The sequence below is a fragment of the Peromyscus californicus genome, unplaced genomic scaffold, assembly GCF_007827085.1.
Source record: "Peromyscus californicus insignis strain IS unplaced genomic scaffold, ASM782708v3 Scaffold_6__1_contigs__length_162567912, whole genome shotgun sequence".
Taxonomy (NCBI): domain Eukaryota; kingdom Metazoa; phylum Chordata; class Mammalia; order Rodentia; family Cricetidae; genus Peromyscus; species Peromyscus californicus.
Window position 1 is genome coordinate 150364360 of NW_026294584.1, and position 26600 is coordinate 150390959.

At 42.8% G+C, this 26600-nt stretch overlaps 1 protein-coding gene across 1 annotated transcript; it reads left to right on the forward strand.

Annotated features, from left to right (window-relative positions):
* The first annotated feature begins 4604 nt into the window (after window positions 1–4604).
* Mgst1 (microsomal glutathione S-transferase 1) lies at window positions 4605–26600 on the forward strand. Its single transcript, XM_052721432.1, has 4 exons — window positions 4605–4734; window positions 13954–14110; window positions 21272–21366; window positions 25981–26600. The coding sequence occupies exons 2-4, from the start codon at window positions 13985–13987 to the stop codon at window positions 26225–26227; spliced, it is 468 nt and encodes a 155-aa protein (XP_052577392.1). The 5' UTR covers window positions 4605–4734; window positions 13954–13984; the 3' UTR covers window positions 26228–26600.

Consider the following 26600-nt stretch of genomic DNA (forward strand, 5'->3'; position numbering starts at 1 on the left):
ATAAGTCTCTGTGTGGGTCTGAGTGGCTGCGGGCCCGAGCCAGACTGGAGAAAAATCCAGCTACATCAGTGTCCATACATTAAATAGGAAAAATGAGAATTCCTTTATATGACTGTTGTCAAAAATAAGCAATCTAATACACATTTTAAAACTATATTATAGGGGGGAAAACAAGAGCCTGCCCAGTACCATTAAGACTGAGCAGGAGAAGAAGACCCACATGCCTGTCCAGGGCTGCCACCTTGGGTAGGGAGGAGAAAACACAGTCCCTATTATGGTAAACAAATATATGGTGGGGTGTTGTGGAATATTACTTTAACTGTGAATAGGTGTGTTACATTGGTTTATTTTTTAAATATTTTTTAAATTATGTAAAGATGTGTTGCTGTTTCACCTTGCCTGCCTAAGGCACCTAACTGGTCTAATAAAAAGCTCAATGGCCAATAGCTAGGGAGTAGAGGGATAGGTGGGGCTGGCAGGCAGAGAGAATAAAGAGGAGGAGGAACTAGGCTTGGGAGAAGAGGGAGAAGAGAGAATGAGGGACAAAGAGAGGGAGATGCTCAGGGCCAGCCAGGCAGCTGCCAGCCAGTGGACACAGAGTAGGACTACAGAGAGAAAGAAAGGTAAACAGCCCTGAGGCAAAATGTAGTTATAAGAGCCAGCACGAAACAAAGGCTGAGCATTCGTAACTAATCATAAGTCCCTGTGTCATGATTTGGGAGCTGGTTGGTGACCCAAAAGAAAGCCTGTTACAGTGGGATATGGAAGAGAGAGACAGAAGTGTTCTTGTCTGGTAGAGAGAGGCAAATCTGTAGAGGTCAAGGTGATGAGGAGCAGGCTGAGGTGGGTGGCCTGTTTATCACCCAGGGCCATGGTAATGTCTGGGCCTGGGCTGCTGCCAAAGACCATGTCTATGCCTGTGGCCCTGTTCCAGATGAGGTCTCTGTTGATGTCCATGGCTTCTGTTACCACCAAAGGCCTAGAGGATAGGGCTACACAGAGTAGTCCCTGCCCCTCACTGACGGCAGCACTCAAGAGAGTGGGTCCCTGCCCCTTGTTGCTTACTACATAGGGTGATCTAGTCAAGGCTGTGCTAGAGAGCTCACCCTGGTATTGAGGATGAGGGAGAACTGGTGGGTTGACCAACCCAGCAACCAACCAGGCCCAGAACTAGGGCTATGATTTGGCCCACCCCATCATTCACACCATCTATGATTTGCTGGAGCATGTGAAGGAGTCTGTCCTGAAGACCCAAAGCTGGAGAATTTCCATGACACAGGACAACAACAGGATATCCAAGAGGAGTCCCAGTGAGGGCCCAGTATTGATAATGTAGCAGAAACCAGAGGCCTTGAACCAGACCCGTGACTCTTTTCAATGAACACTTGCAAGTCACTTGTGTGACTCAACTGTCACACTACAGCTTCCATGGCGAGACTTTTTTTTAATTTAATTTTTTTCTTGTCGGGGGGAGGGGAGGCAAGGGCAGAGGGCAGATACAAAGGGACAGGGAGATGAATGGGATCTAGATGCATGATGTGAAATCCCACAAAGAATCAATAAAGAGTTAAATTTAAAAAAAAGAAAAAAAGTGTATGATAGGCCGGGGGCATGGCTCAGTGGTAGAACATCTACCTAGCATGCACAAGGCCCTGGTCAGAACCTCAGTACTGCCAGATAGTAGTACTTTATAATTCTATAGCAACATTTGCACATTTGTAATGTTGCTTATATTAATTTCACATTTTGCTTCCCTCAAGCTTAAGACATGTTCTCATACTTGTTGATTCAAATCTCTAAGTGGATATTTTTAGATAGTGGGGTGGAAGTTGGGGAGATTCTTGTTGATTTAACGAAAAACAATGATCCAAGGCAACTGGAAGAGGTGATAGACACCTAGTTTTTACTCATTTGCAGGAGTTCCAGTCTAGCGCTGCTGGCAAGCCTTTCTCCTATTTCCCTGTGGTGTTCAAAAGGCCAGGAGTACTAGAAGCTAATGCTTTGTCATGGCTATTTCTGGGTCTGTCTCTCCTACCAGGGATCTGTTTTCTTCATTACAGCAGCTATGCTTTGCAGAATGATCTCTGCTCTCTCCACCTCCAAATCAATGACATTTTGAACCGTTTCAATATTTACTACAGGACTATTTGTCTTAAAGTTTGGATTGAGTTTCTCTGAAAGGTTAAAATGTGTTAAAATGGTGATAAGGAGAAAGGTTGAAAACTAACTTTTCTTTTTACTCAAACTAAGACAAATGAAATAATAATCCTTCTCTTCAATCATCTAAGAGCACATCAGGAATGCAAGAGGCACCCAGAAGCTGTGCTTGCTCCTCTCATGGGCCCACACAGCAACTAAATGTAGGATAAAAGTCTGGTGTCTCTGCTCTTTTTGTGCCGGTCCCCTTTACTCTGGGTCATCTGCTCATCTTGGCAGGTCAGCATGTTATTCTCTCAAGTAGTAGCTGCCTAGCCTGCCTCATCCTCTTGCAGGACTGAAAACACCAGATCACACATTGTCCTAAATTTGCAGCTGCCTTGGTTCCAGTACGGACGACCCTCTATCCAGATGCAGATATTGTCTGTGAGAGACAGCCTGCATCCTGGAGTAGAAGCGATCACTTCCTATAAACTACTTGGTCCACTCAAGTGATAGGAAAACCATCTTTGACCGCTGTATGGGACCAGACCTGAGCAGGACCACAGCTTGACCAGGACTGCTAAGTCACACATACCTCTCCCTCCCTGACTTCTTCCTCCACTTAAGCCTGCTGCTAATGTTTCTGCCCTGGACACAGATGTGGGGTTCCTACACCCCTTTACGTGCTCCTGGTCTCAGTGTGACCACACTGAATAAATCTCTATGCTCTTCATCATCACTCATCTTGCTCATGGGCCTGCTGGGAAGCTGGCTAATGCCTGGTTTTCCACCTTACTGTAGTTACGGGAAGGTGAGTAGAAAGCATCCATTCTTTTATGTCCCTTTCCTGTTCACTTCCACTTCAGGCTCAGTTACTATGCCTGAGTTCAGGCCCTTCATTCCAAAGTTCAATGGCAACTTAATTTTTTGGCCTTTGCTGTAGTGCAAACCCCCTTTAACTTTTATCATTTAACCAAGTATGTTGCATTCACTTAATAAATTTTTGCTGAGTTAAATCTATTACAAGCAAATGCTCATATTATACCAAAGTCACAGATATATATGTAGTCTTTCTGCTATATACATACATACATTTTTATTTACCAGTTAGCATACTGATAAATAATTACTCATGTATTATAACACAAACCCTGTATTTGTTGATTAATTAGCTGATGGTTTGGAATTAGGCCCTTAGATGAATCAGGTGGTCTTTCTTTATAAAAGCATGCTATTGGCCCTCCACTGGCTTTCTGAACATAAGATTATGAAGTTAAGAACTCTCTAGTACCCTTCTCTACAATCTTGTTTGCAAGACTTGTGCTGTCTTCCTTGGCATAAAAGAAGCGCTCTCTAAGTCCTGCAGTACGGAACTTTCTCAAGGGAATTCAAAATGACTGCATCTCCTCTCAAGCTCTGTTCCATTGCAGTCCGCGTTCCGGCCGGCTTCCAGAGAGGGCGAGCGAGCTAGCTAAACAAAGTTTTCAAGCGAAATGAAACAGTCTTTTCTGATGGTCTACCTATCATGCCTCTGAAGAAACCAGCGTCAGGCCCAACTAAGTTCTGTGGCAGACAGCAAGTTATTTCTTAATTCCTTTTTGTTTTTGGAAGGGGGTAGAGCATAGAGCTGTCTATTAAACGTTTTCTTTAAAAAAGAGAGTGAGTCATGGTGGTGAAATTCTTGGAGGATGAGGTAGGAATGGTCACAAGTTTGACTCCAGTCTAGTGTGTACAGCAAGTTCCAGACGGGCCTAAGTAGCAAAACCCTCCCGAAAACAAAGGGAACAAAAATGAAGAGGCAAACGGACAAATGAAAATCAGAAAATACTGAAGAAGAAAAGGAGAATAAGGGGAGGAGGAGGAAAAGAAAAAGACAAAATAAAAAAGAAAAGTAAAAGGAAGATCCCCAGAGCAATGTGGGGTACAGGTGTGAAATGGTGTGCATCCACGAGTGAAATAATACACATGGGAACATGCCACATGCAGAACTTGTCCGGGAAGCCCTCAGAACCGGCTCTGGGACATTATTGCGGGGTTGTTTGTGGGGTTGTCTGCAATAGCTTTGATGTTGCCCTAACAACCCTGCCTTCTTGCAACACTTTTCTAAAGTCACTGTGAAAAACACACAACGTTATTGCCTAACAGACTCAGAATTTCTCTGGTTCCACTTTGCACCCCGAAGAAGGGACAAGGTTGTCACAGCAATAAAACCTCTCCCCCGAGACTTCAATGTTCCAAAAAGATTTTTTTTTTAGTTTTCCAATTCAACACTAAGGTCTTTTTTTTTTTTTTTTTCCTCAGCGACATAAAACTTAGCAGCCTTCCTTGTTCTCCTACCCCCAAGCCTGGACAGAATTGCAGAGGTCCTTGGCAGAGAGTGGTCCTCACCTGGAGCAGAGCTGAATCCGGCTTCTTCCGGGGTGGGCGGTAGCTGGGGGACCGCGGTTGGTTGGGGGCGGGGCTTGGCGAGCTCGGGAGGCGGGTAATTAAAAGAAAGCCACCAAGAGGGCGGTGCCGGCTCCAGCCCTCTGGGTGAAAAGTCCCGAGGTGTGCCAGCTTGGCCCTACAGCTTGCGGAGCTTGTCCAGGGACTCAGGTGGGTGCACAGCAGGGGTGCTGCGCAGCTGCGGTACTGCTTGCAGGCCAGGGGAGGGTGGTGGGTGCAAGGGGTCGGTGGGTGGCCAGCGTAAGGCAAGAGGGTGGCTGGGCTGTCTGCAGTCTTTGTTCCCTTTTGCTGCTTAAATGTCCCTTTTAGTGGCCTGCTCTGAAAGAGAATTGTGCCTTTCTCTTCCTGCATTAAGTTTCTGTTTCTCAAACTCCAAGAAGAAACTTGGAAGCATATGTCTTTTCATGTTTAAGAAATAGTTTTCTTACTTCCTCAAGCCCAAATCGCACCCCCTTTTTGAAAGGGTCCCTTGGTCTTGAGGAGAGGAAAAAGTACATGCAAGTTGTAGCACGATGAGAAGTCACTGTGGTTTGAGCAACTCCGGCCCGTTCCTAGTGTGTACGGCGCTTCAGTGTTTCTGGTGACTCCGGCATGAGGGCCTTTGCAATTGTTGGAAGGCTCTTTGCTTTTCTAGATTCACTTTTGGTAGGCCAGAGAAGCCTCGAAAAGTCTCTGACATGATAATTTCGATGTCAGCTGATGTGGGAAGACTTGGTAGAAAGACTTGGTAGATGAAGCTATCACGGTACTGTAGGTAGATGACCAGATGACCAGAGAGCCGAGGGTGCGGCCTTTGCAGGGCTTCTCCCGGGTGCCCCTCTCCCCTCTCCACTCCAGCCTGGAGAATAAGGGGAGGACAAGAGGGTTCTGCTTTGGGGTCCAGCCTGTGTTGCTATGGCTGGACTGAGGCTCTAGGGGAGGTGCCCGAGTCCACAAGTCTCCTTGCCTCTCCGCTCAGTTCCAGGTGTTCCTGGGAATCCGATTACATGCATTTTCCTCTTCTTCCTGCTTTTCTTCCAAGTGCCATGCCGGGAGGATGCCAACTAAGCTGCTTTGTAAGAAAGGATCCCAGCTAAGGGTCTTCAAACCTGGAGTGTTCAGGACCCATGCAGGAGGCACTTTTTGCTTTCCAAGAAGTGCCTCCTCCAGTGAGTTTGCCCAGTATTGCTTCTGTTGTCCTTGGCAGTTTTCAAATCAAGATGACGGATGTGTGCCGACAATATTTGGCTATTTCAAAAAATGACAAATTTGGTCCTGACTTGAGTATTACTCTGTGACAGACAAGTATTTTTAGGAAGCCATTTTTTTTCTTTGTTAATCCATGAAGCTTGAGAGGAAAGTCAGCATGGTCTCCAAAGAACACCTGACTCCCCATGGTCTCCAAGAAACATATGATTCCCCATAGCCATCCCTCCCTCATACACTCCTCCATATCTATTTCATTACTTATCCCCTAACCTACCTCTGCCTTTCAGACCCACCCCTCCTCCTTGTCTACTCCCAAATCCAATCCCATATCCATTTCTTCCTATGTCCACCTCTCTCCAGCATCCACTCTTCCCCCCCCCCCCCCCCCCCCCGTATCCAAACCCATACCTACCCTCTCACATAGCAATCCCTCCCCATCTCACCCGCCCCTCTAAGCCACCATTATTTGGGCTCTTAAATTTTCCTTCAGTGAGGCCTCTCAGCAAGCTGGGGCTTCAGCCATCTCAAGCCCTTCAGGACATTGTAGAGCTGACAAGCAGCAGCATGGTTGTAGCGTCCTCTTTCCTGTTTGTTATTCCTCTGTGTTTGCAGCTCTCAGTAGGTTCAAAATTGACGAGTCATGGCCTTGTGGCTATGTGCCCAGATTTTCTGTGTTTCACAATTCTGATGCAGCAAGGCCAAGTAGTTTTGAGAAGAAAGGAACTTTGCTCTTCTTGGCCAAGGGCCCATGAAGAGAAAGAGGAGTGCTCCTCAACTAGAGATAGCATCTTGTTTGTGAGATCCTGTACTAGGGTGAAACATGGCGATGGGAGGTAAAGGAAATCCTCCAGGAGGCCACAGTTTCTTCACAATTCCTAATATAGTAGAGAGCCCAGGAATTACAGGTTGAGGAAAGCAGGCTCCAGACTGATGCCTCCACTGTACCACCTGGCTTTATTACTACCCTAAAGTAGACAAAAATCGTTGCTGTGCTGGAGTCTTTCATCCCAAGCTGTTTCCAATCAACTGACCGGTGTCCCTTTGCTCTCTCTTGACAAGAATCCTGGGTAGGTGAAGAGAACCTTGTGTAGTTCTGGCAGTCCCTGGAGGGGAGCTGGGCTTAGAGGCTGGACTAGTAGACCTAGAGGCATGCTACTACAAACATTTTGAAAAGCAGAGTCCCACGGTTTTAGACTCTTGGGTTAAAGGTCCAACCGTCCATATCTCCGGTCTTGGCGACTGGTGGCTTTTGTCTTTCTCGGCTTCAGGCAGCAGTGAGGTAGGTGATAGCAAACTGAGCAAGCAGCGGAAGGTAGTGTAGTGTTGCAGTTCTTCTAGGGGGTCTCACGTTCTGGTCCTCTTCGACCCACGGTGACAGGTGGGCAGCTCTCAGCTCTAGGGCAGTGGGATTCTCAGCCTTGACAGTGGCCAGTGTTCTAGCTCCTGGGCTTGGGGTTGGGAGTCTAGATATTTAGCAGCTCCTGACAAGTCTTTCTGGGATCAGGATCCAGAGTTTCTGCCTTTGGCCCTAATTGTCCTTGTCACCTCTGCTCCACGCTGTTTCTTCCCCAGCTGCCTCTCATGGTTATTACCATGGTCCCTGCTGCCTTGGGACTTGGTGGTCTTCCCTTGGCTTATCAAGCAGGCCCACTATGCTAGTGATGAACAACAGCATGAATAGTCAAGAAGCTGAGTGTGATGATTCAGGCTTGTAGTACCTGTATGGGAGGCAGAGATAGGCGTGTAGTGAGTTTGAGGCTAATTTGGGCTACACTGTGAGACTGTGTCTCAAAAGACCACACACATACAAGGTAGACAGTAAAAGGCCGTTCAAGAAAAGGCTTTTGATGCTATCGTACCAGGAAGGTGTCTCTACAACGCAATCTAGAAAGAGAATCTTGGCATCCATCACAGCAGACATTCATGTAAATGAAGGACTGTGTTTGCACAATTGTGGCATAGTCTCTCGTGCAAATGAGAAGCTGTATCTGCACCAATCACAGCAGTTCCTATGCAAACCTAGGCCTGTGTTCACTAGCTAAGGTCCTGTTGGGCCCCCAGAGAAACTGCTCCTCTCTCATCCGTGCAAAAGGCTTTGAGGTTTCCAGATTCACCAAGGCTTGTGACGATCAAGCACCCAGTGCAGGGATGGCTGCGGCGAGGCCTTGAGGAGCCAGAGATGTGCATTGGTAGCATGCAGCTGTGGTGGCTGTGTTGCTTCCTTGAAGTGTCCATAAAGTATTCAAATCAGGTAATGGCATGACAGTATGTCATCTGGGTGATTGACCGATGGTCCTGTGCTGCACAAGGCGGGGAAGCATCTAACAGCTGCCCATTAAGGAGCTAAATTACTCCATCCACCAACATATTTGCTAACGTACAAGAAAATAAATATCGGAAGGAGTGCTTACAGTAGGACTTACTAAAATTAATAATGACTTTTACAGTGTTTAGCAATGTTTCAATAATGCTTAACACCTTCATAACGTTCACTCGAGGTAGAGGTAGGTCCTACACCTGTCTTAAAGGGAGGTCTGGTATGTGAGACCTTTAGAAAACCCTTACATTACATCCTTAGCGATGAGAACAGTGTCACAGCAGGAGTCTTTATCAAGCACTCATATGGTGCTGACAAGGCACTGGTGAGTGTGTGTGTGTGTGTGTGTGTGTGTGTGTGTGTGTGTGTGTTGGTTTTTTGAGACAGGGTTTCTCTGTGCAGCTTTGGCGCCTTTCTGGAACTCACTCTGTAGCCCAGGCTGGCCTTGAACTCACAGAGATCCACCTGGCTCTGCCTCCCAAGTGCTGGGGTTAAAGGCATGCGCCACCACTGCCTGGCACATTGGTGAGTCTTAAAGCACTACACAATCAGCGCATAAAAGAATCCTCTGAGGTAGGATTTACTGGTAACTAATTTACTTTAGGGTGTAGTAGGGCACACCTGTAATCCCCACACTTTAGAGGTTGAGGCAGGAGGATCAGGAGTTCAGTGCCACCAGGGGCTACATAAGAAATCCTGTTTTACAGGTATGGTTAATTTGTAGCTAGGAAACAGTCTGTTGAAATCTACTTGGACCCTAGGCTACTTCTAGAGACTGTGTGAACTCAACCTCCCTATGTTCTCTCAGGCACAGCATCGCTGTCTCCACACCATGGGACTGGGCATAATGCCAACCAAGATAAGGATAGTGAAATGAGTGGATGACTACAGCAGATCCTAGCCTTGTAATTATGTATCTCATGTATTTTGTAATCAAATAGCCTGAATTTTCCCCACTGCAGTTTTAGAAGACTCCATTCACCTAACACGTTACCTATCTCTTTATTTACCACTTCTACCCTCCTGGACACCTTCCCTGACAACAAGCTTTCAGTGGGCTTGTTCTCACCATTACAGAGCCTTGCCATTATTCTGGTTTCAGTTAGGGGTAGCAGGCTCATGACAAAAGAAGAAAGATGCAGAGTTATATTGCTTTCCTTCACGTTGTCGGTGTTTCCTGTTTCTTAATGTTCTTAGCATTACTCCCCATCACACGGCCCCCTGTGGTGGGATACGGAAGTCTGGGACCAGGTCAGGTTTATTAAAGGATAAAAATCAATACAACACACTTACAAATATAGAACGGAGTTGTGCTGCCGCCTCTTCATTCCCAAGGGACAGCGGGAGACCAAACGGCAAGCCATGCTTCTCCGCTGCTTGCTGCCTGCTCTGACCAGCCCTAGAGAGCACGTGACCCCTACCCCCACCCCGCCCCGATTCTTAATGGGTCAGTATCTTCAGAGAGACCATGCCCGTTGGCCGAACCACTCCATTCAATTGGCCACTGGACCAAATGGCACAGTTCCCACAACGCCCCCCTGTGCCTGGGAAGTGGAAGATGTCTGAGGGAGGAGGTTCATGGGCCCTCGGTGTACAATGGCAGGGACTTGGTACTGGCCAGTCTCCCGGAATCACAGGCCTGAGGAGTTCGCCCACATCCCTGGCAACTCCATTTGTGTAAGCTTCTTGGGTATTGTTTGTAGGTGCAAAAAACCCTCCATCGCCCTTTCGTTCCACCTGCTGACACCTTTGTATTTTCCCACTGACGGTTCTGGAAGGTTCCTGATGTTCTCTCCTCTACCACACTGAACAGAAAAACAACCACCACCAGCAGAACCTTCCTGAACTTTTGTCCTGGCTGTCAATAAGTTTTGTTCTGGAAACGATCACAGAGACTTTTATTTTGAAGGTTGTTAGATAGCTGAATTTTCTACTTGATAAACTTCCTAAGTTTTTTTTTTTCTTTTCTTTTTTTTAAATCAAAGTTCTTGTTGTATTTCTTCAGATCTCTATTCCGAGGCATGGACCATAGGGATTCTTTATTAAGCTAATTAACTTTACAAGAGCTCTGAAGGATAGGGCATTTTACCATGACTTTTATTCCCCCAATACCAGAGCAATAGCAGATATATTAAAACTACTGAAAGTATTATCTTGCACTGAGATAACACACTGTGCTTTCAAGACCATGAACTCATAGGAGTGGATTAATTTACTGTCATATGTGGAATTTAAAAACAATTTAGAGTATAGTGAACCCTTTATTTCGTGAATTTCATCCAACTGTAGATAAAAAAATATCAGAAAAAATTGTGTCTGTGTTGAGTGTGTACAAAAGTTTTCCTTCTCGTTAATTTCTGGACAGTACTGTATATAGCTATTTGCATGTGGTGTGAGTGATGGTGAGATGCTGTCCTAGCTTCATTCTTTCGCTGTCATAACACACTCTGACCTAAAACGATTTGGGAAGGAAAGGGTTTATTAAGCTTACACTTCCAGGTCTCAATCTAACATTGAGGGATGTCATCGCAGGAATTAAAGCAGAAACCATAAAGGAACTCTTTCTCTGTCTCTGTCTCTCTCTCTGTCTCTCTCCCCATCCCTCCCTCCCTCCGCCCCTTCTCTCAGCTTTCTTATTCAGCACAGGCCTACCTGCCTAGGGATGGTGCTGCCTATAGTGGGCTGGGCCCTCTGACATCGTTCTACAGTTCCTCGTAGACATGACCACAGGCCAATCTGATTGGGGCAATCTTTCAGCTGAGGTTCCCTCTTCCCAGTGAATTTCAGTTTTGTCAAGTCCACAATAAAAACTACTCAGCAATACGATTTAAAGTATTGGAAACTGCGTGGGAGGTGTGCCTAGGCAATGCCGTAGAAGACACTTGAACATCTGTGGAACTGCTACCTGCAGGAAGCTCCTAAAACCATGGGACCCCTGGGGATGACTGTGTAGTTTCTGCATACAAGACACACATTTTTACCTTAAGGAGACAAAATTCAGAGTTTTCTTAGGAAGTTTCAGTTTCATTATTAGTAAAATAGCAAAGCACCTAGCACATGGTATAACCAGGCAGAAGAGAGAACGTAAGGGGTGGGAGATGTGTTGTCCACTTGAGTCAGCAGCAAGTAGACATCCGATTTTTAGTTGAATTAGGATTAAACAGAATCAAGAGGTCGAAAGGCAAATGAAGTGAGTGTCCCCAAGGAGTCACCACAATGTGCAAGCTTGTGGGATGAGACACCAGAGACCTAGGTTTGTGCTCCAGCCCCCATATTCTGTTTCTATGAAGTAGATTACAATATTATGCTCATAAACATCATGTAGAGTTTTGCAGAAAAGTCTGAGGTATTGCTGCATACAACAAAGTCTTACCAAATTAAATGTTAATGGAAATGGTTTTTATTACATTCCCCAGCAACACATAGACAACTGTCTGACTAGCAACAAATGGAAAGATAGATGTAGCTTTGTAGACTATAGGCAAGTGGACAAAGCTTCTGGAGGCTAAGCTATGAAGCTACAGGAAGGAGTTTAAGGGCAGGAATGGACATCATGGAGAAGCTGCCTAAGGTGAGTGTGAGAGACGATGCATGCGACAAGGAGTGGATAAAGGCAGATGTCAGGGGTCAGAGGGCCACCAGAAAAGGTGGGGAACTCAGATGTTAAACCTTACCTCAAGTTCCTGTCAAATTTGTCTTGCCTGTGTCTTTTCTCCTGAGCACAGTATACCTCTAACTCCAGGATCCTTCAGTTCACTATTGACTTTGTTTGTTTAGTGTGTGCCCATGTGTGTGCTTGCACACATCTCCTGGTGTGCATGCATGTGTTTGACAACTTTCAGGAGTTGATCCTCTCCTTCCACCATGTGGGTTCCAGGGATTGAATTCAGGTTGTCATGTTCAGCAGCAAGCACCCTTACATGTTGAGCCATCTTGCCAGCCCCTCAGTTTCCTCTTGACAGCTTTTTTATCAGCTTTTTGAGACATGGTTTCTCTGTGTGTAGTTTTGGTCCCTGTTCTGGATCTCACTCTGTAGATCAGGCTAGCCTCGCTGGCTCTGCCTCCTGAGTGCTGAGATTAAAGGCATGCACTGCCACCACTCAGCCCTCTTGATAGCTTTTTAGGTGGATATGAATATAGATTGTAAAATGAACTGATCTGTCCTGAAATTCTAGTCCCCTTCCCCTGGCTCCTCTTTCCACATGTGCAATCTCCTTGCTGTGGGCTTGTGGGTATAGTATTGGGATTTTTCCAGTGTCTTCTCTTCTTTCACCTGGGCTGCTGTTATGATGACAAGGGTATGGTAAAGTTTATTAAGCCAGGCTTTGCGGTACAAGCCTGTAGTTTCAGTACTTTGGAGGCACAGACTAGAGGATCAAGAGTTCAAAATTATTGTCTGTTTATAGCCAGATAGAGGCCAGCCCAAGAAACCTAAGAATCATGTCCCCCCCAAATGAACAAATAAATGAAGAATAAACTAATAAAATATGGATGGCCTCCCCTACCATAGTTGGTTACTATTGTATGCATTTCTAATGCTTTTTTATTTGAATCTGATAGCAAATTAGTGTTAGATACTATTAATATTTCTATTTTATAGATGGAGGCATTAAGTCTCAGAGAACTTATATTCGTCAAGCAAGGTTGATAATCAAACTGTGGTGTAGCATGAATCTTAGAGGGTCTTATTAATAAAAACAAACCTGAGGCCAGTTATTGGGGTGAATGCTGGAAGATCAGAGAAACAGAACAAGCCACAGCTACCTCACCTTGCCAGTTCCTCAGCTGATCCTGTTTCCTCAGACTGGATGCCTCTGAGTCCTCATCCAGAATGAATCTCAGCTGAACTGCTGCTTGAAAGCCTGAAAGCTTAACCAGCCAAATACTGCTAGTTTCTGGTCTTCATGCCTTATATATCTTTCTGCCTTCTGCCATCACTCCCTGGGATTAAAGGCTCACTTCTGGGGATTAAAGGCGTGTGTCACCATGCCTGGCTGTTTTCAATGTGGCCTTGAACTCACAGAGATCCAGAGGGATTTCTGCCTCTGGAATGCTAGGATTAAAGGCGTGTGCTACCACTGCCTATCCTCTATGTTTAATATTGTGGCTGTTCCGTTCTCTGACCCCAGATAAGTTTATTACCGTGCACAATATTTTGAGGAACACAATACCACCACACTGTGGGATTTGAATTCAAATTTTGGGTGCCTGAGAGTTTGGATGGGACTGAAGTGATAGAGAACAGTGAGCTAGGTTTCTAACCTAGGACGTATATCAGATTTTAATCATTCTCAGTAACATGGCAGTCCTGCTGTGAGTGGAGCTTGGTGCTTCTGAAGACCCTGCCACAATCTCAGTGCTCTTCATTGAATCCTTTGTTCTTCCTGGTGCAAATCTGCATTTTATTCCATTGGTGGGGCATTTTGACTGTTTTTATGCTCCAATAACCCTTACACTTCCTTCTAGCATTTGTTGGGTATCTTCAACTTTAATGATCCAGAACTAGAGAAATTATTATACAGCTTATTCTGGAAATATTTTTGCTTTTAATTAATGAATTAAACTATTTGAGACAAGAGTTTACCTTGTAGCTCAGGCTGACTTGAAACTTCCTGTATAGCCAAGGGTGGCCTTAAACTCAGAGCAGTCCTCCTTCCTAGTCTTGCAACAGTTGGATTGCAGGAGTGAATCACCATATATTGCTTTTATTTTGAAAATTTTGTGAAGATGTAATCATTTCCTTTGTAAACCTTCCATGATGTGTATTTTTTAAAGAACAGTATGATCAGTGCAGTGACAGCAGTACAATAAGTGATCCCCAAGTTACCTGGGGTGTGTCTCTCTCCCCCTTCTCTTCTCCATAGTCATTTAAAGATTGAAACCAAGATCGAAAGAATGGCTGACCTCAAGCAACTCATGGACAATGAGGTGTTGATGGCCTTTGCCTCCTACGCAACCATCATTCTTACTAAGATGATGCTCATGAGCTCTGCAACTGCATTCCAGAGGCTAACCAACAAGGTAAGAGTTCAGAGGCAACATTTTCCCACTTTTAAGGGTTAGAATTCTGGAAACCAGCCTTCTCTACTTCTATTTTGTTTTTCTTAAGTAATGCACAATCAGCAGCAGGTTGTGCTATGCTGTGCAGCGAGTGAAGTCTGAAGCGCTCGGGCCTCACTCAGTATTTCTTATGGCACAAGACTTTTGCTTTCATGATGAACCCACTGCTGGCTGTCTCTCTGTGGGCATCATCTTTTGTAGTTCTCATAAAAGATGAAATCTCCAGAGTATTCAAGTTTTGCTCATAGTAATCTGTTGTTGTTTTTACTCTTTTGGAGGGCCCACTACCCTGTTCCCAAATAAATCACACATAGAGGCTTATTCTTAATTATGAACACCCGGCCTTACCTTGGCTTAGTTTCCAGCCAGCTTTTCATAACTTACTCCATCTACCCTTTGCCTCTGGGCTTTTCCCATTCTCTTACTTCTGTAAATCTTAACTCTTACTCTGTGGCTTGCTGTGTAGCTGGGTGGCTGGCCCCTGGAGTCCTCCTCCTTCTCTGGCTACTTCTTTTTCTTTCCCCCCAGATTTCTCCTTCTATATATTCTCTCTGTCTGCCAGCCCTGCCTGTTCTTTCTTTTGTCTTGCTACTGGCCGTTCAGATCTTTATTAGACCATTAGGTGTTTTAGACAGGAACAGTAACACGGTTTCATAGAGTTAAACAAATGCAACATAAATAAAAATAACACACCATAAAATAATATTCTACTACATTTCCCCTTTTTTGTCTCAATAAAAAAACAAAGATTTTAACTTTAACATAATAAAACTACACACAATAAAAACAGTTATCAACTAAGAATTAATTTACAATATTCAGTCCATTTGTAGTTAGCATATTCAAAGAAAATAATGCATTATCTATCCAATCTTAGTGAATCTAAAGTTTTATACCTAATTTACTATCTATCATAACTAAGAAAAACTGCAACTATAACTATCTAGTCTTCAACTCCATCAAAGACCCAGAAGTATGTAATATTATCTAACAGAGAAATTTAGCTGCCTGAACAGTCATCCAAAGTTCCTCTGCAATGTTGGAGCATCTATCTTCAACCTACAGGCCTAGAGTATCTGGCAGACTTTTCTGTGAAGTAGGAATGTTGGATTGTCCTGCCTTGTTTTGGCAAAGTTCAATAGTCACTTTCCTCTGTGTCCTGCAGAATGTCTGACAGTTTCTTTTGTGAATCAGGAACACTGAAGGACCATCCTGCATTGTTTTGGCAAAGTTTAGCAGTCACTTTCCTATGGGTCCTGCTTGGCCAGTCTGCACAGCACACAGTCAAGCTGTCAAGGACAAGAGCAGTTTCTTTGTCCAGTGGCTAACCTTGTCACAATGAAAGCAAACTCCGTAAGGAGTTTCTTCAATGCCATCTCTGAAGTAGATTGGTGCTGCCAGTAGCAGATGTGTCTCATTGTCATGAAAAGCCCTAAGTTAACAAAACATTTTAAATGCCATATTCTGTAGGTCTTTGGAAGGTTTCAAGATTATCTGTCTATCTAAAATATCTCTCTCTGTATATTTTATGTAGAGGTATGCTTTCCAGATCATATAGAGATAAATTTTAGACCTACAATTTTGATTGTTATAAATGATTAACCACTAACCTGTTTCCTGCTTATCCTACTGCAGCTGGAGTTTCCTCTAGTCCTGCTCAGCACCATGGACCCCACACCCACTTATAAAATAATCACTCAGAAACTTATATTAATTAAACTGCTGAGTCATTAGCTCAGGCCTACCACTGACTAGCTCTTACACTTAACTCAGCTCATTTCTGTTAATCTATATGTTGCCACGTGTTCCATGGATTTACCTGTTGCCTTTACATGTTGCTCCCTGGAAGGCAGGCTGGCGTCTCCTCCCAGCTTCCACCTCCCAGCCTCCCTTCTCTGTTTGTCCCACCTATCCTATACTTCCTGCCTGGCTACTGGTCAATCAGTGTTTTATTTATCAATCAATCATAGCAACATATATTCACAACATATAGGACATCCCACAGCATCCTATATAGTTTATAATAACAGCTTTCAAAAAACTAAAATTTTACCTTACATTTTTAAATAAACTGCATAGGTACAATACTTTAAGCAATAATAGATACATATATACAATATGTTGTAACAAAAATAACCTTAAATTTTTATCATACAAAAATCCTTTAAACAAGGGTAGAAACATATATATAGTGTAACAAAACTAACTTTAACTTTGTATCAATAAACTATTTTCCCCTAAATGATAACAAACATCCATAACCCACCAAATAACCAAAAACCACCCATACCCCCCAACCCTTGGGAATGTGGACATAGTTTTCTCTAGACTGCTTCCTGCTGTCTGTGGATGAAGTATCTTTGGGATCCCTGAGAAAATTTTGAGATAATGACCAAGCCCTGGGAAGACCAGTTATAATCTTTGTTGATAGATAACCACCTGTCAAGATTCAGGAGGTCTCACCTGATCAAACGTGATCCATATTAACCCTGAAGGAATCCACAGCCTCTCCTCTCCTGTGGGATCAAAACTCCAAAGCATTTTTGATTTCCATTTGACAAATATAATTTTCGACTTTCTAGAAGTTAAGGCATTCCTAAAGTATATTGGCTGATTTATTTCAACAGTCCCTATTTCAATCCAGGTCTCTTTGCAGCTATCATTTGCTTTTCAACAATCAAAAAATTCAAAATCAACACAATACATACAGGATTCAGACTACCTGTGTAATTCCCATCTTACGTGGCTTCTTTCTTTTACTCTCTCTTTAAAGACTTTATTTTATAAACTATTCATTCTTTTTGTATAACTGTATGCTTTTCTTTTTTTAAGCCTATGCACATTGCTAAACAAACTGTAACTTGTTTAGAGGTTTCTCCATCTGGATCTCTTTTACTGCATATCTCTAGTCTTTTTTGACTGCATGAGCAAACTTTAAAAAAATTTTATTATTAAGATATCTTTTATTCATTTTATTTACCAACCACAGATCCCCTCTCTTCCCTCCTCCTGCTCCCCCCATTATTTCTCCCCCAACCCACCCCCCATTCCCTCCTCAGAAAAAATGAGGTCTTCCATGGGGAGTCAGCAAAGCCTGGTACATTCAGTTGATACAGGACCAAGCCCCTCCCCCTGCATCAAAACTGTGCAAGGTGTCCCACCACAGGTAATGGGCTCCAAAAAGCCAGCAAGCCAACAGTCAACATCAAATTAAATGGAGAGAAACTCAAAGTGATTCCACAAAAACCAGGAACAAGATAAGGCTGTCCACTGTCCCCATATCTATTCAATATTACTTGAAGTTCTAGCTAGAGCAATAAGACAATAAAAGGAGATCAAGGGGATACAAATTGGAAAGGAAGAAGTCAAACTTTCGCTATTTGCAGACGATATGATAATATACATAAGTGACCCCAAAAATTCTACCAGGAAACTCCTACAGCTGATAAACACCTTCTGTAATGTGGCAGGGTACAAGATTAACTAAAAAAAAATCAGTAGCTCTCCTATATACAAATGACAAATAGGCCGAGAAAGAAATCAGAGAGTCATCACCCTTTACAATGGCCAAAAAATATAAAATACCTTGGGGTAACTCTAACTAAGCAAGTGGAAGACCTATATGACAAGAAATTTAAGTATTTGAAGAAAGAAATTGAAAAAGATATTAGAAAATGGAAAGCTCTCCCATGCTCATGGATAGGTAGAATTAACATAGTAAAAATGGCAATCTTAACCCAAAGCAATCTACACATTCAATGAAATCCCTGTCAAAATCCCAATGTAATTCTTCACAGACCTGGAAAGAACAATTCCCAATTTATGGAAATACCAAAATATGGAAAAACAAAAAACCCAGGATAGCTAGAACAATCCTGTACAATAATGCACAAGCAAACTTTAAGCTGCTAAGATATACCTGGATCCTTCCAAAGCTCTCGGCTGGCTCCATCCACTTCTCAGGTCCTGAGAGCCAAGCCTAAAGCTTGCATCCTGGTCAGAGATTTGTGACTGAGAACTGCATTCAGTCTTCCTAGAGTTCTGGAATGCCCATGCTTGGCAGGTATTTTTACTTAGTTTTTGTTGTGTTGTTGTTCCTACTTAAGTACTAGCTGCTCAAGGTCTCACTGATGGCAGAAACTTCCTGGCTAAAACTCTTCAAGGAGCTGTATCCCTTTTTGTTGTTATTCAGCTTTCTCAGGCTCTAGATGAAAATATGAGCCCGTGTTAGAAAGCCAAACTTTTGTGTTTTGTTTTTACTCTTTCTTGGGGGCACGACGCCCAGCTTCCAAATAAATCACACACGGAGGCTTATTCTTAATTATGAATGCATGGCCTTAGCTTGTCTTAGTTTCTAGCCAGCTTAACTTAACTTATCCTATTCTTTCTCTTCTGTAAATCTTACTCTTACTCCATGGCTTGCTGTGTAGCTGGGTGGCTGTCCCCTGATGTCCCCCTTCTCTGGCTACTCTTCTTTTTCTTTACCCCCAGATTTCTCCTTCTATATATCCTTTCTGCCTGCCAGCCCCACCTATCCTTTCTCTTGCCTTTCTATTGGCCGTCAGATCGTTATTAGACCATCAGGTGTTTTAGACAGGCACAAGAAACACAGCTTCACAGAGTTAAACAAATACAACATAAACAAAAGTAACACTGTAAAATAATATTCTACTACAGTAATCCCATAGCAGGGGGCTGGTGGTGTAATTGAGCTTTCTTTTGCCTCTCATATGTGCTGGACCCCTTCATCATTTTATGGCATTGTTAGCAGTCTCAGGTGAAATGAAGTCTCCTCAAGGAGGGAAACAGAGAGAGGGGGCAAGTAGCTGCTGAAGTCAGTGTAGTCCAGTGGTACAGAGTGTCCCTGAAGAGGAGGCTTCGGTAACAAGTGTGTATTCCTCATGGCTCTGCAGGGCGGCAAGTCCAAGATCAATATACCAGATCTGATGTCTTATTGAGGGGCAGATTCCTGATCTGCATGGGACCATCCTCTCCTTGTGGCCATGTTAGCTGAAAAAAAAAGAGGAGAGTGGAGGATCTGTCCTGTTTCTTTCTAGAAAGGTGCTGATCTCATTCATGAGGGGCCCATCCACATGACCTTAGGATGCCACAGAGCCCCCACCTTCACACACCATCACCCTGGGGAACTAGGCTTCAGCTTATGCATTTTGTGAGGACAGAAATATCAGTCAATAGTGGTGCTTGCTCGACCTTGCATACCAAGGAAGGATGGGGCTGAGATGCAAACTCACCTTGAGAGACAGGAGATGTAGTTCAGTGGTGGAGTGCTTGCTTGGAATACACGAGGCCCTAACTTCAATTTCCAGCAACCCCCTCTAATACAGATTGGCTTAAACCTCAACTTTGGTTATTTTTTATTGTGGTTTGTTTATTTCTTTATTTAAAATTCATATGTTGGATATCCAGTGCAGTCCAGGCACCCATTTAGAGGGCCCCATGAGGAGCAAGACCAAGAGACCTGGCCTCAGGAGCTGACTCTGTCACATCTCAGCAGTTCTCCTTAACGTCTTTATTTGTAATAAATGCTTATAGGTTAAGAAAAATATTATAATATTTATGATATTTTCAAGCTAAAATTAAAACTATTTTTACAGCCTGTGTTTTTCTTTATTATTAAATAGTGAAGCCTACTTAAATATATCTTAAATGCATATTTCAAGTTTCAAGGGATGGGGGAAATCATTTCAAACAGCATAGTAATTAAAGGAAGGAATCCATGAACAGATGCCCCAGAACACATCCTTTTTGTTTATTGGAATGCATCTCGTCTGCTTATATTTTACTGTATTAGTCAACATGAGAGTTTATGCCCTTAAGAGAAATGGAGGGCATTTCCACATCCCTATGAAGTCAGTATGCCTCTCCATCCCTCACCGCTTGCTTGCCTCTTCTGACAGCCTTGGAAGGCAAAGGCATTACTTGCTGAAAGCCGAGCACCTGGAATGTTGATACACTTGAGGGAAGGTGTATCAACATCACTGTGTAAAGGATGCCAGAGGACTATGTTGATGGTCTGCTGTGGCTGAGAATTATGTCTCTTTTATGTTTTTACTTCCTTGTTAACTATTTTTTTTTACTTATTTAATGTGTCATTGTATGTGTGTGTGTGTGTGTGTGTGTGTGTGTATGAGATATATATATATATATATATATATATATATATATATATATATATATATATATATATAGAGAGAGAGAGAGAGAGAGAGAGAGAGAGAGAGAGAGAGAGATTTCATATTTCTGTGTGTGTTCAGGTCATCTTTTGGGGGTCAGTTCTTTCCTCCTACTGTGGTTTCTGGAACGTGGACTCAGCTGGTCAGGCCTGTGCCCCTTTACCTACAGAGTCACCTTACTGTTCCCTTTTCAGGATTTTCATATCCTAGCCTTTATTGAAGTTTTCATTCATGGTATTTTTTAAAAGTTTTCATGTTGATAAAGATTCAGGCTTGAACTGCACACACTTTCCCTCTTCCCTCCTGTGTTTGATTTATTAGTCAACAATTTCTTTTTGTAAGGGCCAACCAGGATGCTGTGTTTCTTTTATTAAGATTCAGATTACTGGTGCATGAGGACCCGACTGTATCTTTATTAAGAATGACAGATATGGTGGTCTGCACTTATAATCTAACCAGTGGAGAGGTGGAGACTGGCGGATCCCTGAGGCTCACTGGCAGCCAGCCTAGCCTACTCCGGGAAGCGTTAGGCTACTAAGAGAAGTGGTATCTCAAAAACAAGGTTAACAGTAATTCCCAGTTGAAATGAAACTTGAATATCCAAGGCCTCCACACGTACATGCATCCAGGTGTATATGCACCTGTGCTCACATGTGCACCTGTACACACACACACACACACACACACACACACACACACACACACATGCACACACAAGTGCAAATTAGCAAATTGGTGACTACCCCTACTGCTCCTTCACATTTCACAGTGTTTGGAATTCGGATGCTATTTTTTCGGTTTGTTTTTGTTGTAATGTTGATGCTAGTTGAGCAGAGGGCCTTGTGCTCTATCATCAAACTATATGCCTAGCCCTGGCATGCATAAGTGGTTTTTTTCTTCCTCTCCTTCTTTTTGGTGTTTGGAATAGGTCTTCGCCAACCCAGAAGACTGTGCTGGCTTTGGCAAGGGGGAGAATGCCAAGAAGTTTCTTCGGACTGACGACAAAGTGGAGCGAGTGCGAAGGTAAGCTAGTGTCTCTGGATCCCTCACTCTAGAATCATGGCCAAGGAGTCCAGTCAAGAGATCAGGTTTGGCTTAGGGACACATTAAAATAATATTAGGTAGGAGGCCAAATGCAGGCGGTTAATATGTCACTTCTTTCCCAAATTGAGATGTCCGTCACAGAAAGGGTCAAAGGACTAGATGCTTTTGTAGAAGAATTAAAATATGAAAGTTGACACTTTTCAGAGAACTCAGGTCTCTCCCTTATGCCTCTGCCTCTTTGTGTCTCTGTCTCTCTGCACTCCTTCATCTCTGTATCTCCTTCATATCTATTATGTTTAATATATTGCAAATACACTGAACACTGGAGAGAGAAGCCACATTCCATCCTCACAGCTTTATTTCAAAACACCTAGAACTGTAGGTCTGAAAGCATTTTCTTAATCTTATGACATCATAATGTCATGTGGTGTCCTATTATTTTATGCAGATATTCAATGTCAAATTTAAGTAATAGTTGCTCCCTTTTTAATAACACATGGAATATCAGAGCTACATGCTGTCTTCCCAGTTACTATTTTGTCATGTTCATCTGAGCTATGGAACAATTCCAGTCATATCCCAGCCAGTGACGTTGTAGCTGAAGCACCAGGGAAGTTTTATAGGCACCAAGTAGCCTGGTAGTCCTGGGATGGAGAGTGAAGATAGTCAAGTGATGAGTACTTACTTGAATAGATTTCCTCAGTTTGGTATGAACTGTCATGAAATAGAAATTGAGAGCAAAGAGTTTTCCTTCTGCAAGTGGGATGCCAGATGAACTCTCTGTATCATGTTTATGTTGCCCTTCCTTGTTTTTCTGGGAAGTTCTGACAGCCCTCCTGGGATAGCCACAGATTCTCTCATGCCATGAGATAGGTATAGGGGCTCGAGATGAACTCTGGCCTGGGATCATAGACTCATGCATGCTTCCCAATTTTGCATCTTGTTATGTTGGATGTAAAATCAGCTCTTCTGTCAGTTCCCCCAACAAATCAACTGAAAAACTGTGAACAGAAATGGGCTTGAGGAAATTGAGGTGCATGAGAATTTACACTGTCCACTACAGACATTTCTTAAGCAAGAGTGTTTTTTTCTGAAGAGGAAGTGAGCGCTAGATTCTTAAGACACTTGCTTCTGCTTCGGCAGGTTTGTGCTGGGTAACTTAGTCCTCTTAAGTAAGTCAGTCTTTGAAAACAGGTTGTGCCATCAGAAACAGTTTCAGGACAAAAGAATCAAAGTGAAAACCTCAAGCAGTGTCAAGTGTTATGATGGGAGAGAATGAAGAATAGAACAGTGCGTCAGACGCTTTGGGGACATCAAACCTTTTAAAGCTTATCTGTTCCTTCTCAGTTTCTCTTTAACAACAAGCAGTTGCATGGTTGATGCTAATCATGGCATTCTACTCAAACAGTAGACTAGGACTAGAAAACACTAACAGCATTACAGTGGCATTATTAGCAAGATGGACAGGAACATGCAAGCCTCCTCTACGGAAACTTAAAAAAAACGTTTTATTTTGAGAGATCAGATTCTCTTTATTATTTATCCCATCTGCCATCCTTACACTCATGTGGGTACTTTTAGAGGAGAAATCTATAATCTAGTCTAATGTTTTTCTTCTCAGACTACAAATAAATGTAACTGACATTTAATACCATTGACCTTAGCTCTAGGTGCCTAGAGAGGTAAAACACCAGTGTGCAGAGCGCCCTCTGGTGATCAGAAGCTGAACTTACAGTGTAGCAATAGGCAACCTTTTACAGAAGGACAAGGATCCCATTTCCAGTTACATATTTTTGAGAATTGATTGGCCTCATCAAATGAAATACTAATAGCACCCATGTGAAATAAATTTTGGAAGAAGTTTTTAGAATTTCCTTTTTCTATTTTCAACATAGAATTTCTCTCTCCTTATTTCAACTTGTAATTATAAACCTGTTGCTGTTTCCATAGTTGAGTGGGTGGTGCTACAAACGAGATGGAAGCTATCCTTGAAGATATTAAGAAAGTTAATACGTGTACATACAGGACAGTTAGCTACAATCGTAAAGTAGCATGTGTTGGCATGGCAAGCAATGTAACTTAGTGTCAGTAGTTTGAGTTCCAAACAGACGCAAGCCAGGGTTGATTAGAAAGCACTTTACATACTGATTTATCTACTTAATCCTATTTCACCATATTCTGAGAGGAACTCAAGACCACACACACTCAGTACTACAAGATAAATGAAACTCAAAAGGTAATCAAGAAGGCTAGAACAATAGAGTGAGTTATTCTGAAGAACTTGAGTTTAGTTTTAGGGAAATTCCAGGAATCTATAACACACTGTCTTCAGGGGTATAGAACACCCTTTACCCCAGAATGTTCTGTGGAGCCTGAGTGACCCAAGTGGGAATTCCATCAAGAAACTGAGCTATGGGTTAGAGGCTGAACTAGATGATGTCCTTTGTGGCCTCAATTCATGAACAGAGTAGCTGCTAGAAGATTCTTACATGTACATCATGGTCTACCTTCTTTGGGATGCCATCAAAGATTTTCCAAGAAGATATGAGGGCAACATACATGCAGTAATCAGACAATTACATGAAGCAGTGGTCTGTGCCTGTGATGGGGTGGTGGGGTACAAGGGATAAGTCCCTATGGAATTTTGAATGATTTCATGAAGGAAGAAAAAGTGATGAGAAAGTATGTTAATTTGAGAAAACTCCTTGTGAGAATTTAGACACCCCACTGTATGCTTAGAGCCCTGTCTGAGCAGAGGGCATCAGGGAAATATGGTTGGATCCCCCTGCCCTCCACCCCTTTCATAGTTGGTCACTGCTTGATAATTCATTTAAAATGCTCAGAGTGACTATTGTCCAAGTCAGGCAGATGCTGAAAACCAGAGAGCCTGATCTGAGGGAATGGACTGTGACAGTGTCTCTTGAGCCTTTGTGGGAAGGTTGGACATGTGAACCTGGCAGGTTCATAGAGGAGCTGGGAGTGGTGGAGCAAGCTCATCATCCCATTGCAGGGGAGGCAGAGACAGGTGGATCTCTGGGGCTCACTGGCCAGTCAGCCTAGCCAACCCTGTGAGTTCCAGGCCACTGAGACACCTTGTCTTAAAATAAATAAATAAACAAAAGTATAAGTGGATGATTTCTCAAAAGCAGTAAATACCTGAGGCTTTCCTTTGGACTCCGCATGCACCTGCATTTACCTGTGCATCCACATCTGCACGAACACTGTGTAATGTGGACATACACACACAAATGCGCACAAGAACAAAGGTGAAGATACCTCTGTTGTCTTCAGAAGGATTCAGAGGACCAAAGCAATCAGCCCTGGAGTAAGGTGGCAGGCCCCTCCCCAGCAGATGTTATTACTGTACCTTCTCATTGACCCTTCTGTATGTACCCTTGGGTTGTTTCATAAGAGAAGTGGGGTGGACATTTCTAGGTCTTCCCCAGGTCTATGGTGACTTCTTTATGGCTTTATGTTGTTATCGTTTTTGTCTTGAGCTCTTAGGGAAAGCGGGAGTGTAGGGAAAGGAAATACTACCCAGAGGGCACTGTGCATTTATGTCAAAACAGTAACATGACACACACAAACTTTCTATTCTGCTGATGCTACCAAATTCTAGTCAAGGTTGGAAAGCGATTACTAATTCTGTGCTTAATAAAAGACACTCGGTTTAGAATTATGCACTTAAAACTTTTCAGGTCAATAATGGATGTACTTTTTCTTAATAGTCCAAGTCAGAAAAGCCTAAGATTCCACAAACCAGAGGGAAAATTCTGACTGAAAAGTGTTTTCTGTTTTCATCTAATGAGGATACACAGAGAGATTCTAAGAAATCATATTCCCTTTCTTTCTCTTTTACCCATCCCCAATCATTTCTGTGTAAACCTGTTCTTTTGCCCTTTCCTTGCTAGTTCTTTCTGTGGTTTGAATAGAAAATGTCTGAAATCTCACACATATTGGGGGGATGGTTTTATCTGGATATGAACGAGCATGAGACTTGATGATGGTTTATATGAAGGAATGTCTATGTAACCACTCTGAAGTAAAGGAGAAGTGAAGGAGGGGTTTTGAGAAAGACCATAAAAGAATTTTTTTCTTTGGGAAGAAAAATTTTCATTAAAAGGAACTTGAATTGAAAGAATGATATCTTGCAAAAATGGTGTGTGTTTTTCTAGATAGATGACATTTTAGTATTCTGGAAACAGTGAACTACTGTCTCAAGATAAACTAAAAGTTTTTCGAAATGTGCTATTCTAAATAAAAATCATGTTAGTAAGCAAGCGAGGCAGCTGGGAAGAAAATCAAGACTATTCCTTCATAATGTAAAGATTCTCTAGCATTGCTCGGTGTGCTGGGTTCATATCTATAATTGCAGCACTTGTAAGCAAAGGCAGAAGGCCTGTGAATTTGAGGCGAGTCTGGTTACATAGTAAGTTTCAGGCCAGCTTCAGCTAAACTTGACTCTAACCAAATGAAACCCAACCCAACCCAATCCAACCCTTGCATCCATTAAGACTATGTTTTGTCTTAGAAGAGAGGGAAGGATGTATGCATTCCCACTGAGTTTGAACTTCATACCATCATCTCTCACAGAGCCCACCTGAACGATCTTGAAAACATTGTGCCCTTTCTCGGTATCGGCCTTCTGTATTCCCTGAGTGGTCCAGATCTCTCTACAGCCCTCATGCACTTCAGAATCTTTGTCGGTGCTCGGATCTACCACACGATTGCCTACTTGACTCCCCTTCCTCAGCCAAACAGGGGCTTGGCATTTTTCGTTGGCTATGGAGTTACTTTTTCAATGGCTTACAGGCTGCTAAAGAGTAGACTGTACCTGTAAAGAGAATTGTAATCCTCATCATCTGATTGGCTTTTTTTTTTTTTTTTTTAAGAATTCTGTGTTTCCAATGTACTCAAACAATTTCTAAGGTTTTATGTAGGAGAGGAGCAGAGAAATTAGGAATCAGGGAAAACTCAGTTTAAAGACTAGCATCAATTGCCTCTAATCTTGTTTTGTAATAGGGATAGACATTTAATATAATCAACCTTAACCATGTTCTCTAACTCCTGCAGTACTTTGTTGTAAGTCTTGATTGTGCCATAATTTGTAACATTTATCTACATTTCATATTGTGCATCTATAAAAGAGTATGTGAAACCAGGGTTTCATTATTGCTGAAGTAGGCACATGAATTAAAAACGTTAAAAATAAA

Coding starts and splice junctions, on each gene's coding strand:
- Mgst1 (XM_052721432.1), top strand. CDS start 13,985: ATGGCTGACCTCAAGCAACTCATGGACAATGAGGTGTTGATGGCCTTT. Junction 14,111..21,271: donor TCCAGAGGCTAACCAACAAG/GTAAGAGTTCAG, acceptor TGTTTGGAATAG/GTCTTCGCCAACCCAGAAGA. Junction 21,367..25,980: donor AAAGTGGAGCGAGTGCGAAG/GTAAGCTAGTGT, acceptor CATCTCTCACAG/AGCCCACCTGAACGATCTTG.